Genomic DNA, 11775 nt, shown 5'->3' on the forward strand with positions numbered 1-11775 from the left:
CCAGGCACCGCTCTATATTGACAGTATGTGTTTTGCCAAATTTTATGCTACACCAATTTAAACATTTCAAAGTTTAACATTCATCTCTAAAATCTATAAATATTGAGCTCATTGGTAGTGTTTTTAGGGAAGCACATTGATGCGTTCAACTGAATTGATGGAAGGACTGGCTTTTCTAGAATATTGGTGCGGAGTTAAAAAATTTATAGGACAATACTTAGGGCTTTATTCTGCCATCCTAATGCTCAACGGACATTACTTTCCCATGTGATTACTTCTCTTCAACTGGCTATATAACCCAATTACATGTTTTAGGTGCAGATGAATTTAATGCATATAACAGGGACCCATAACAAGGACGCTGCCCCAGTGGTCCGGCCCATGTCACAAATCTAAGCCTGTCAGATGTTTACAGATGCACTCAGAGGAAACCTAACACACTGAACAATCCCACAACTCAGACTCACCTTCCATACCCTAGAAAACAGGGCCTCACAGCCAATTAACACCTTTCAGCATCACCTCTTCCAATGCTCTGAAACTCATTCACACCCCCTACCCCCTCCCCAAGTGGAGCCTCCAGATGCCCTGCACTCCAATCCATGGGTTGTCTTCTTTTGAATAAAGGACAAAGGTCACCAAACATCTAGCTTTAACAGTATACCAGGAATCAGATGTGCATACAACAGTCAACGAAAGCAGAGATTGTTGTCAATACAGAAGTGCATTAATCATATGGTGCTGGGTTTAACAGCACAGCTGAAGGCCCAAGTTGAAATTCACTACCAAACAGCTAAAATGGACTGGCTTTCCCTTAAGAGTTAAGCAGAAGCACCAGGGTACATCTTTGGGTCTTTCACTTCTAGTTCTTTGATGTCACTGCTAGCATTTACCCGTGTAGGGATAAAGATTAAAGGCAATCACTTCCATTAACCTTGATACCTACACGTGAAGCTCACTCCCTTAATAAAGGGGGCCGAGTCACAGAACAGGCCACCTAGGTGACTCTGTTCCATGGCAACTGCTGAAAAGTATAAGTGCATGAGAAGTAGAGTTTGGGGGAGGCGGACATGTGGAAAGCATATTGAAAAGCCTGAAGTCCTTATTACAAAAAATTAAAAATAAAAAGAACCCAGGGGCCACAAAAAATGCATGTTAAGTTTTATTAAGTTTCAAATACAAAACATTCCAAAACGAGAAAAGCGATCTATAATACTAAGTTCTATATTCATCTACCAGTTAAACAAAACATTCATTCTTTATCATTCTGTTTCACAACCAGTATAAAGCCGGAAGAATCACGACAGATTCTTTTTCCAATGGGGGAATAAGTCTGCTGGGTCAGTAAACTATTTGCCAAACAGCTGAATGGTCATTTAGGTATGCTTAAATTTGAATTTAGTATTCATGTTTACTACGATTAATTTCTATGTTCTACACTATTTTCAAGATATCTAAATAAAATCTCCAGAGCCAAAAAGTCATCAGAAGCATAATCCCAAGTAGTTACATTAGCGGAGGACTGAGGAAGACAGCTATGTTAAGTGCAACAGCTACTTAAATTTTGTCAATACCCTCATCATGGATTGTGACTGGGAGCCTGTCCAATGAGGGTTACAATTTTTGGACTATTTCTCACAACTGGAAAGATTAAACATGATAGTGCTGATTTTACTATGAAAAAAATCTCAAAGTTTTTGTACTTAGTTCTTCTAACCCAACAACTCAAATCCAGTCCCTTTGAGAACATTATTTGCTTTATATACTATCGGCTCTGTCTCCAACATGGTTGGTTTGTTTCCAAGACAGGTGGTGGGGGCAAAGCAGGCTTACGAACAGTACAGTTAAAAAAAGCCAAGTGGCCCAACTTTGTTTCCAGTTTTTCAAGTGTGCTTTCAATCATTTCAGCTATGCTTCCAGTTACTTCAGTTTCCAGACACTACTCCTTTGTTTAATGACTGAACCCCACTTCTGGATAAACTACACCAAATGTTCCACTTGCTGAAAAATCAGACAGTTTACTGGATAACGAGTTACCACTCATGCCTTTCATTTTTCTACTTCAACTTTCTGACAGTCAGCGATAATTAGAAAGTTCTAAATTGCAGAGTTGTCCCCTGGGACTTTAACAAAATGAAAGCCAAAGCTGTAAAACCCACACAAAGAACCACAAGAACTTACTACCCCCACTTACCAATTTCCTCAACCGCTCCCCTTTATCTGGTCAATTACTTTTTTTTTTTTAAAGTAACTACCACTCCCTAGTTAAGTGCTAACCAACACTGATGCCTGCCTGCCTTCCTTCCTTCCTTAGATCCACAGGAACCCTCGAAGGCAAAAATCTATTGCCTGCACCAAACCAATTCTGATGAGTACTGCTTATGCAACTGTTGTGCCTTATCGACAATCAGCATTCTTCTGCTTCAACAACTCTGTAAAATGAAAAGCATGTGATCAGATCACAAGATACTCTTTTATACTGGAAATTACTCCCCCCATACCCATTCTTTAAATACATACTTTTTTTTTTATCACTTTAACTGGTAACAAAAACATTTGCTTTAAATTGCAAGCTCTAAAATGCAACCAAAAATACTCATTACAATTTCTGTTCTCACTTTGGTAATATCAAGCATAACTAAGTCATCATTACACCACAGCACTGCTACTCCAAGTGGGAACTGAGAAGCAGTGGCATCTGTTAGTCACTTTGTACTGTGTCCCTTTGTACTGTGGCTGAGGAGACACCGTTAATAAAAAGGGTATCCTCTTACAAGTTTAAACCTCATGCAAGTCAAGTTAGTTCACCTACCAAAACACAAAGTATAGAACTCCAATCGACCACTGTTTATGAGGACTGTATTAGCAAGCTTTATACATTCAAAAATAAACTAATTATAAAGGAGCTTAAGAGGTACAAACTTTCAGTTACTGGATAAACAACTCCGTTGAAAAGTACAAAATACAGGAAAAAACACTAATACTGCATGACTGAGTCACTAATGGAAATATACCTGTTTAAAATAACTTTGCTCCACATTCTAATGGGTAAGTTAACACACCAGGTGTTACACATTACGGCACCTTATCCTAATCCACAAGTTAGATTATACCCCCTTCACAGAGAAACTTGCAAGTATCACAGATATGCAAAGTGGAAAAGCTGTATTACTTAACACCTATAAAGGCCAAGGCTTTTGAAACTTACCTTAGCATTTGATTTCTCTTGCTGCCAGCTTTATCTAGTGTGAATTAATCAGCACTCCAACCATAATGACCAAAATCCTCAACCTGTAAAAATTAAATATGTAACTAGTTATCCCTCTTAAAGGAAAATCTTCAAAACTTGCCTACAACTGCTCTTTTCCAGAAAGAAAAGGCAAGTTCAGACTTGCAGCTTAACGTTATTTCATGTTCTACTAATTCTCAAAGTGGTGGAAGATTCACTGGCTTGGGATGGACTGGAATGGCTTAAAATGGTTAAGTTGCATGGCTTATGGATTCTCATTCTGTTCCAATGGTGCACTGCCATGTTAAATCCATAAGTTGAACGGACAAAACTTATTTGAAGGAATAAGTGCAGTGTAAGGATTTTAGTTGGAGGTCTTCAAGTTTACTATATTCAAGAGCATCTTTTTCAACTTCATGGCTGGACCTGGGTCATGCTGCCTCAGGTTTTGCTTTTAAAAGACCACTTGCAATAGATTTTCTCCATACAGTGTAGTTTCATAGAACTAAAAACAAGTCAGGCATCCAACTAAATGTCAAGTTTGCAATGGCTTATAGGGGCAGAGAGTGGGACCCCAAACTTAAGCCATTTCCTATATTGACTAAAAGGCTATTTTGAAAAATGTTAAAACGTATGAAGCATGTTTAAAGGTCTTCATCAAAAATACTTTAAAAAAGAAAAAAAAAAAGACACCCCCTCCCAAGCCCCAGATCGCCATTGGTAATCAACAGCTGAATTATTAAGGCCTTTAAGTGTCATACATGCTTAAAAAAAAAAAAATCCATGTGTTGAATTTGGAGGACTTCTAATATGCTATCGAACACTTTGCTTTTCCAAAAGTTTTTTTTTTAAATCTAGAAAGCATTTCCATTGCCATGAGGTACAGTATGTCTCACTGTACTATGAGGAAGGTAAGTGTTCAATCTCGACTTAGACGGAAAAACTAGTTTGCTTTGCTTACCATCTTTGCTGTTTCACAGGCATTTGATGCTTTAAATCTGATGTGGAATGCTGATAGATTCACTTTTTAGAAGTCATAAGCCTTTGAGAAGTTGGAGATAACTTCATTGCTTATCTATTTTCTCCTTTGCAATCAAGCTGTTCCTTAAAAGTGAGACACTACAGAGTTGCAAAAATTTGAAACAGTAAGAGCAAGCACCGTTTGCAGCTTCATGGTTGGTTTTGGCCAAACTTTTTATTTAGTATTCTGTAGTTGCTTAACACACACTTAAATGGTCTTATTGGGGGAGGGGAAAGGGGAGGTTCTTGTAGATTCCCAAGGAAATGTCAGAAAGGCAAAATATGGCCAGCATTATCCATTTGCTTTTTTGGGTTTACTGGGTGAATAGCACTTTCCTTACATAAGCATCTGATCTCAGGTTTTTCATACTGAGAACATTGAGATTTCAGTTTGAAGACACTCTGAAATCCTAAGAGTAGCATACCCCGACCACCCTCTAATAGCTAGCTTGTTTGTATAGGCAGAAGGATTCACCTCTCCATTTTAGATGGCTAGATGTTTGTGGAAGCTCTTAGAATTGCTTTGCCTTATTTACTGGGAAAAATCAGAAATAGGAAGTGGCCTTTAGGGACACTTTTAACTTGAAAAATTACAACACTAGTACACAAGTCAAGTCTTAACACATTTAACATTTGCTTATTGAAAGCAATGTCATAAAGTCAAATAAGATTAAACAGGTTTTACTTTTTTTTCCCTCACAAGAACATAAAAATTATGGAAGGGGAACTTAACAGGAAATTTAAAAAAAGGTAACACAATTTTTCCTTTTAGTAGTCCTTGGGTAGTTATGACAGAAAAGGTTCCACTTTTTTGTTTGTTTCTTTGAACAGGGATTTTGGTCCAAAGTTTTGTTTGTTTTTTAATATCTGCTTCTGCCTCCCCCTCTATCAGATCGGCTTCCTCCACGGCCACCACCTCTTGGTGCTCCGCGGCTTGAACTGCTGTAGGAATCACGTGGAGGAGGGTACCCCCTTTCCATAGAAGGGGGAAGCCCTCTTTCTTGTCTGCCAACCCGATCACGACCACTTGAGTAGAGATCACTTCGGCTGCTTGAGTAACTGTCTCGACTTCCACCATATCCGTCACGTGAGCTGCTGTAATCATCATAGCGACTGCTTCCACCATAAGATGGCGGGGGCCCTCGTGTAGGTGGAGCACTACGTGAGTTACCTGCAGGGTCAATGGTCAGGTAATATGGCAACACTATAAATTGTATATATACAACATTTAAATCTGAATTTACAGAATTCTTGTATTAAACGTTTACTTTCTTAAATGGGAGGTTTTAAACTCTGCCATTGCTGGCCATTAACAGGGATTTGCTCATCTGCTGAGATACGGAAATGGATGGGTTTTAATGTTTGTTTGAAAAGACTGAAGACGGTGTGTATTTCAAGAGGATATTCCAGACAGCTTGTTATTTTATAGTAGACACTCAGACACTTTCCAGTGATAAGTTGCAATTTTGAACTGTAGACTTTCCTTCATATTGCAATGGTAAACATTTGATCTTGTTAATAAAATTTTTAAATTGTATTTTCACTGTTGGGGGAAAACACATAAGGCTGCCAATTTAAGCAAGCAAAATCCCCTCCAAAGCAAGCAAACAGCCTCAAAAAAAAACTTAGAAAAAACAAAAGCCCCTCACAAAACTAGGAAAAGCCCAGCTGATAAAGTTACCCCTTAAAAGCAAGCAAATATCCCTTAAAAAGCAAGCACCACACAGCCTAATAAAGTGGCTCATGAACCTAAAAACTCAAGCTGGTGATATCCAAAGACCCTCAACCAGCATCTTACCATAACTCTCATATGAATCTCTGTAGGAACCTCCACTTGGATGATCTGAATAGTCACGATCACGACCATAGCCATCTCTATCACTAAATTAAAGAGAAAAACTTAGTAAGTCACAGGGCAATAATTTTCAGAGCAATTTCATTTTTGACAGCAAGCTGTGGCAGGCAGCAGTATTACTTTACCTATAGCCTCTTGATGGGTAGTCATCACGTGAACTGGAATGACCATAATCACGGTAAGTATAATCTCTTGGTGGTGGTGCATAATCTCTTGTATCACGAGAACTTGGGTAATCTCTGCTTGAATAGCTACAAAAACAAAATTTAACTTGGTTCACACTTTTGAAAAGTTCTCCCTTCAACCTCAATTATTAAGACAAACTACTACACTTGTCTGCTACCTGTCTTTAGTAGAGTATCCATCATCTCTTGGGGACAAATAAACATCTCTACGAGAGGGCAGGGGTTCCCTTCGAGGTGGGCCTCCGTAACTATCTCTTCCGCGTGACACAGGAGCTTAAGGAAAAAAAAAAACATACATTTTTAAAACATACCCCAAATAGAAAGCTAAAATGTGAACTTACATTCAGGCAATGAAAAGCACGGATTCAAATAAGATAGTATGGCCTAAATCAAGAAGTCTCTTCTTTAAAATCTCCTACTCACAACTAAGTTCTTTTCAGTACTTATAACTTCATGTACCTAGATTCACCTCTAGTCCATGAGTCAGCTTCATAAGCATTTTTTTATATTTAACATTTTTTTTATTTTCTTTTCTTGAAGACTTTATTTGAGAGAGAGAGCAAGAGACAGCAAGAAAGAGCACAAGCAGGAAGGAGGGGAAGAGGGAGAAGCAGGCTCCCCGCTGAGCGCGGAGCCCCACGTGGGGCTCAATCCCAGGACCCTGGGAATCATGACCTGAGCTGAAAGCAGACACTCAACAGACTGAGCCACCCAGGCTCCCCAAAGTTTTTTATTTTAAGGCACTATTTTTGAAATTCACTTATCAATCCTTTGCTATAGTGGTAAAACACATTTTCTATAAATCCAGCATTTACCTCTTCCTCCCATTCCACTGCTGCTGCGAACTGGTCCTGAAGGGGCAGATCTTTTAGGAGGAGGACCACCACTTCGTGGTGGTGGTCCTCTTTTTACTGGAAGTGGTCCCCTGGAAGAACTCATGTTAAAATTCATGGAATAGCCACCATCATCTACATTAAAATAGAATAGAAAAACATGTTAATCCTAGCATCAATAAAAGCTTTGTAAGTTTTCTTTGTTGTATCAAAGACCATTTTCTGTTTAGTTGGGGAATCTTGCTTGAGTTTTCACTTGCCCAAGACTACTGAGCATAAGGGAGTTTATACACACGAATAAAATAAAACTCAAGTGTAGCCTAAGCTGCTTCAAAGATAGAAATTGTTTCATTTTTATACACTTAAAAAAGTATGCCTTATCAAAGATTTTCTGCGAAGAATTTTCCGCAAATTCTGGATAATTTTGTTGTCCATGGTTTTTTTTTTTTTTTTTAATTATTTAACTAATCTCTACACCCAACACGGGGCTCAAACTCATGACCTATGATCAAGAGTTGTCAGCCAGGCTCCCATCGTTTTTTTAAACACTAACTTAGGATGCCTTCTAGGTTTCTCCTAAGTCATAGTGACTTTGATAAATGAGGTGTTCTCCATATCAAAAGCTGGACAATTTACAACAGGACTTAACCAATGCACAGATTGGTGTGGGGTTTGCAGTTCTTAAAACTCTACAAGCCTGAGGTAGACTCAAGTCATTACCCATGTGCCCTCCACGTGAGGGAGGTCCCCTGGTTCCTCCACTTCCTCCTCTTCCGCCTCTAAGACCTCTTGGAGGGCCTCTGCTTCTTGGAGGTGGAGGTGGTCCACGTCTACCACTTTCAAATGATGGTTTAGTGGCTTGTTCCACTTTGATGGCTTTTCCATCTAAGGACTAAAGAACATCACAACAGTTAATTGCATCAGTATTTAAAGAGATCTTGCAGATCCATTCATTATGCATTGTGACACCAATGTGCCCTCCAAAATGAAGTTTTTTGGTAAATTTAGCTCACCAATTAATCTGAGAAAAGCAATAAAACATAGGGTCATTTTTCCATTGAAAGTTTTTTTCGAACAGATACTGATCAGTTGAACCCCAACATAACGTGAATCCATCACACTGCTGGCCAATAACGTTTAAAAAGCCAGACAGTCAACTTATCAAATGCGATAACCGAAAAAAAAGTTATCATTTTATGGATTCTAGATAACACATGGTCGTACCATTTTCTGAACCAAAACAATTTAAGAGTATAATCCACAACTTTGCAAAATTTGAAATTACAAAGGGCGAAGATTAGAGGGTTCTGGAAAGGTATATTCAAACACAACTCAAGAACTTCCCCAGACCAGACCTTCAGTAACACTGTTAGTTTATGCACAAGGAAACAGTATCATTGTGCAATCTCACCTTTCCATTCATGTCTCTGGCTGCATCCTTAGCATCTGCTGGGCTCTCAAAGGTGACAAAAGCAAATCCTCTTGATTTGTTGGTTTCACGATCTTTCATCAACAGAACTAAAAAAGTAGTTTTTTTGGGGGGGGGGGAGAGTGTTACTCTAGTTCGAATTAGATAACAAAAGTGCGCCTACAAAACGTAAGCTCAGAACTTCTTAGAGGACAAAATAACGTATCATTTCAGACGATCAACACAATCAAATACATCACAGCTTACATTTTTAATTGTAACAGCTCCCTACAAGCTTTCAGATAACTCACCTTCCACTATTCGTCCATATTTGCCAAATACTGCTTCAAGGGCTTTTTCATTTGTTTCTGTATTGAGGCCACCAATGAAAAGCTTTCCTGGGCGATCTGCTTCAACCATTTTTTCCCCCTGGTGAGAGTCTGTTGAAAAAGAACAGTATTACCTCCCTATAAAAAGTTCAAGTTTATGGGACATATGTGTATTTACTGGTTCATCCTTGTTTTACTAAAATCATGCCTTAAAAACTGCAGACACCAGAAAGTATTCTTTTCTATGCCTCAGCAGGAAGCCAATTTAAGTAGTTTAGTGATACCGTAGTTCATATTAAACTAGTTAAAAGGGCCAATTTAACTAATACCTTCATCCTTAATCCACCTTGGCAATTTAAAATAAAGTTAACACCTACTCGGCATTTGAGAAAGCAATTCTAGTTTTAATCCTGGATGTGCTCCCTTTTAAAGATTCAATTATCACATTCCAATTACCCTAATGGTTTTTTAAAGTGTATCGCCTCATTCAAGGTCACAGGCCAGACGCAGGTCCTCTTCCAAGAACTTTGCCTTTCCTCATTAGGATTCTCTAATCAATCCAAGCCCAAATTTAAAGTTTGAGCCAAGTTATACCTCCTCTTCTTCACCAGCCCCTAACCCCTCCGAAAAGGTTCTTTTAGAAGGAAAAAAAAAAAAAGGTTTCAGTATCGTTTCATAATAACGGAAGGTGGAAGCGCGCATCGTATCACTCAACACTCCATGACTGCAGCAGAATCCAATTAAAACCCGTCATTAAAAACCGCGTGGAAAACACAAAATGGCGACACTTGGATACAACCCAGAAAAACCTACACTGGTCAGGGGAGTAACTTTTGCCATCAGCAGTGGCTGGGAAAATTCAAAGGGCTTCCTCTCTAAGGCCGCCAATGAACAAGGACTCGCGTAAAAGTGCACGTGCCCATCCGTAGCGCCAGCGCCATCCCAATGCAGGTACCGCGGCGGCGCGGTCTGCCCTCGAACCGTTCCAGCCCCGACCTCCGGCACCAACCCCTCAAGCGACAGCCAAACTTTCTCGAGAGGCACACAACGGCACGGAACCCCCGCGTCTGTTTTCCCCGGACACGCGCAGCTTTATCGAAATAGGTTGGCACCTTTCGGTTCTTAAAATGGCGCCCGCCACCCCCACCTCCAGGGAGATAATCCCAAGTTCTAACGTGGCAAGAAGATACGAGAAACGGGCGAAGAAAAGGGTAACACGTACCAGAGGGGTGACGACGGTTCCAAGCTCCTACGAGCTCGCCGGCAGGGGCTTCGTAGCAGCTCAGCACGAGGGAGTGCCGCCGGTTCCGAAGACGGAAGGGGGAAGCCGCTAGCACTACTGCGCAACGAGGGCGAACAAAGGAGACAGCAAACTTTATACTGCCCGGGAACGAGGCTGAAGGACCCGGATGGAAACCGAGCTTAGAATTTGAAACGCAAAGGGAGGGGGAGCGGTTCCCAGTCTCTCCATTGGCGGTCTTCTCTGTCATTCACTCCTTGCTCCTCCCCTTTCCCCGGGCCCTCCGCGTTCTAGCCGGCGCCCGTTTCTAACCGTTTTCCCAGCCCCCACCCGTGCTCCACAAACCCGCGTTTTTGCTTTCGGCTAAAATGGTTCACGGGCTACATTTAATACCGAACTGAAATTTATTGCATATTCTAGGGGGCCGGACGCGGTGCTAACTTTATACCTATTAATCATTTCATTCTCAAAACAATGTGATGAAGGTAGATAAGTCCTATCTATGCTAATTTTGCGTAAATAGGAAACAAAGAAGTTTAGATAATAAAACACATCTTCCCAAAATATCTTCAACAAGATTTTCAGTGAATAGATTTTTAAATGAATGTCACTTAAAGGGAAAAAAAAGTACAAAACGGCAGACCAGATAGTTACTTCAAAAAGAACAATTACTGAACACCTACTAATAAAAGGCTCTCGGGCTTGGCTGTGAGGATACAACAAGCGAGACAAGGGCAAGGCACTTACTTCGAAGGTAAAACTACCAAATTTGGCAAATAAAAATACAGGACGCCCAGTTAAGTTTCAATTTCAGATAATTTTTTTCAATATATGTATGTCCCAAAATCATATACAAAAAACTTACTCAATATTTAACTCAAATTTAAGTGGACATTGTGTATTTTATCTGTGCCAATCTACTCGGGGGGATTACAAAAATTGAAAATTCTCTAATTTATTTAAAAACCAACAAAAAAATTAATAGAAATAACAAAACAATTACATGTTCTGATTAGTGCCAGGGAGGAAGTAAACTAGGTGCTTTGGTGGACAACATATGGGAAACCAAATTTGATTTTAGACATCACATCAGATTTGAATGGAGAAAAGAAACTAGCCATGGGAAAGCTTTTCAAGAAGAGAGAGCACTGAGCAGAAAGTGGAGGAAAACAGCCTGCACAGATCAAGAGACAGAGATCCAGGGTGACAGGAATTTAAGGGGTATCAAGAGAGGGAATCCAGGAGGTAGGCAGAATCTTCGAACCCCGTTAAAAGATTGCAGAGGGTTAAGTGTGAAAGCTGGCGTACCCCTGGGCTGTGTCAACAGACCTGGAGAGAGGACGGGGCCTTGAATTAGGGTGGTGGTAGTGGAGATGGAAGGAACAATTGTTCGGTGTATGTGGCAGGTAGCCTGGACAGAATTTGCTAATGAATCAGACTGGGAGGGGTTGGGGTGGAATTGAGGCAACAGAAGTCAGTATGGATGACTAAGTAAGTATGGTGGTGGCCACTTACCAAAATGGTTGCAGAGAAGCAAGTTTGGGATGGAGACTTGGAGAAACTTGATGCTCAGAGTAGAGATCAGGTCTAAATCGTCATTTAAAAATGGTAATACAAGAATGAGACCACCAAAAAAGAGAGCACAGTGGGAAAAGAAAGCCCAAGATCACACATTA

At 40.1% G+C, this 11775-nt stretch overlaps 1 protein-coding gene and 1 non-coding gene across 2 annotated transcripts; both read right to left on the reverse strand.

Annotated features, from left to right (window-relative positions):
• Window positions 1-1149: 1149 nt before the first annotated feature.
• On the reverse strand, window positions 1150-10235 carry RBMX (RNA binding motif protein X-linked). The gene is made up of 11 exons (XM_002919915.4): window positions 10082-10235; window positions 8842-8970; window positions 8534-8640; window positions 7843-8014; window positions 7105-7257; window positions 6448-6562; window positions 6230-6355; window positions 6048-6130; window positions 4191-5420; window positions 3209-3291; window positions 1150-2432 (listed from the first exon to the last, which is right to left on the reverse strand). The coding sequence occupies exons 2-9, from the start codon at window positions 8948-8950 to the stop codon at window positions 5110-5112; spliced, it is 1176 nt and encodes a 391-aa protein (XP_002919961.2). The 5' UTR covers window positions 8951-8970; window positions 10082-10235; the 3' UTR covers window positions 1150-2432; window positions 3209-3291; window positions 4191-5109.
• On the reverse strand, window positions 8722-8793 carry LOC117797564. Its single transcript, XR_004622571.1, has one exon. It is a non-coding gene; the product is annotated as a small nucleolar RNA SNORD61 (small nucleolar RNA).
• Window positions 10236-11775: the final 1540 nt, after the last annotated feature.

Source organism: Ailuropoda melanoleuca, chromosome X, assembly GCF_002007445.2.
Source record: "Ailuropoda melanoleuca isolate Jingjing chromosome X, ASM200744v2, whole genome shotgun sequence".
NCBI lineage: Eukaryota > Metazoa > Chordata > Mammalia > Carnivora > Ursidae > Ailuropoda > Ailuropoda melanoleuca.

What these genes read in the sequence shown, in the direction of transcription:
- RBMX (XM_002919915.4), bottom strand. Translation starts at nt 8,950, where the DNA reads ATGGTTGAAGCAGATCGCCCAGGAAAGCTTTTCATTGGTGGCCTCAAT. An exon ending in TACCCATCAAGAGGCTATAG is followed by an intron (nt 6,131 to 6,229) that starts GTAAAGTAATAC and finishes TCTTTAATTTAG; the next exon opens with TGATAGAGATGGCTATGGTC. An exon ending in AGATTCATATGAGAGTTATG is followed by an intron (nt 5,421 to 6,047) that starts GTAAGATGCTGG and finishes TTGACCCTGCAG; the next exon opens with GTAACTCACGTAGTGCTCCA.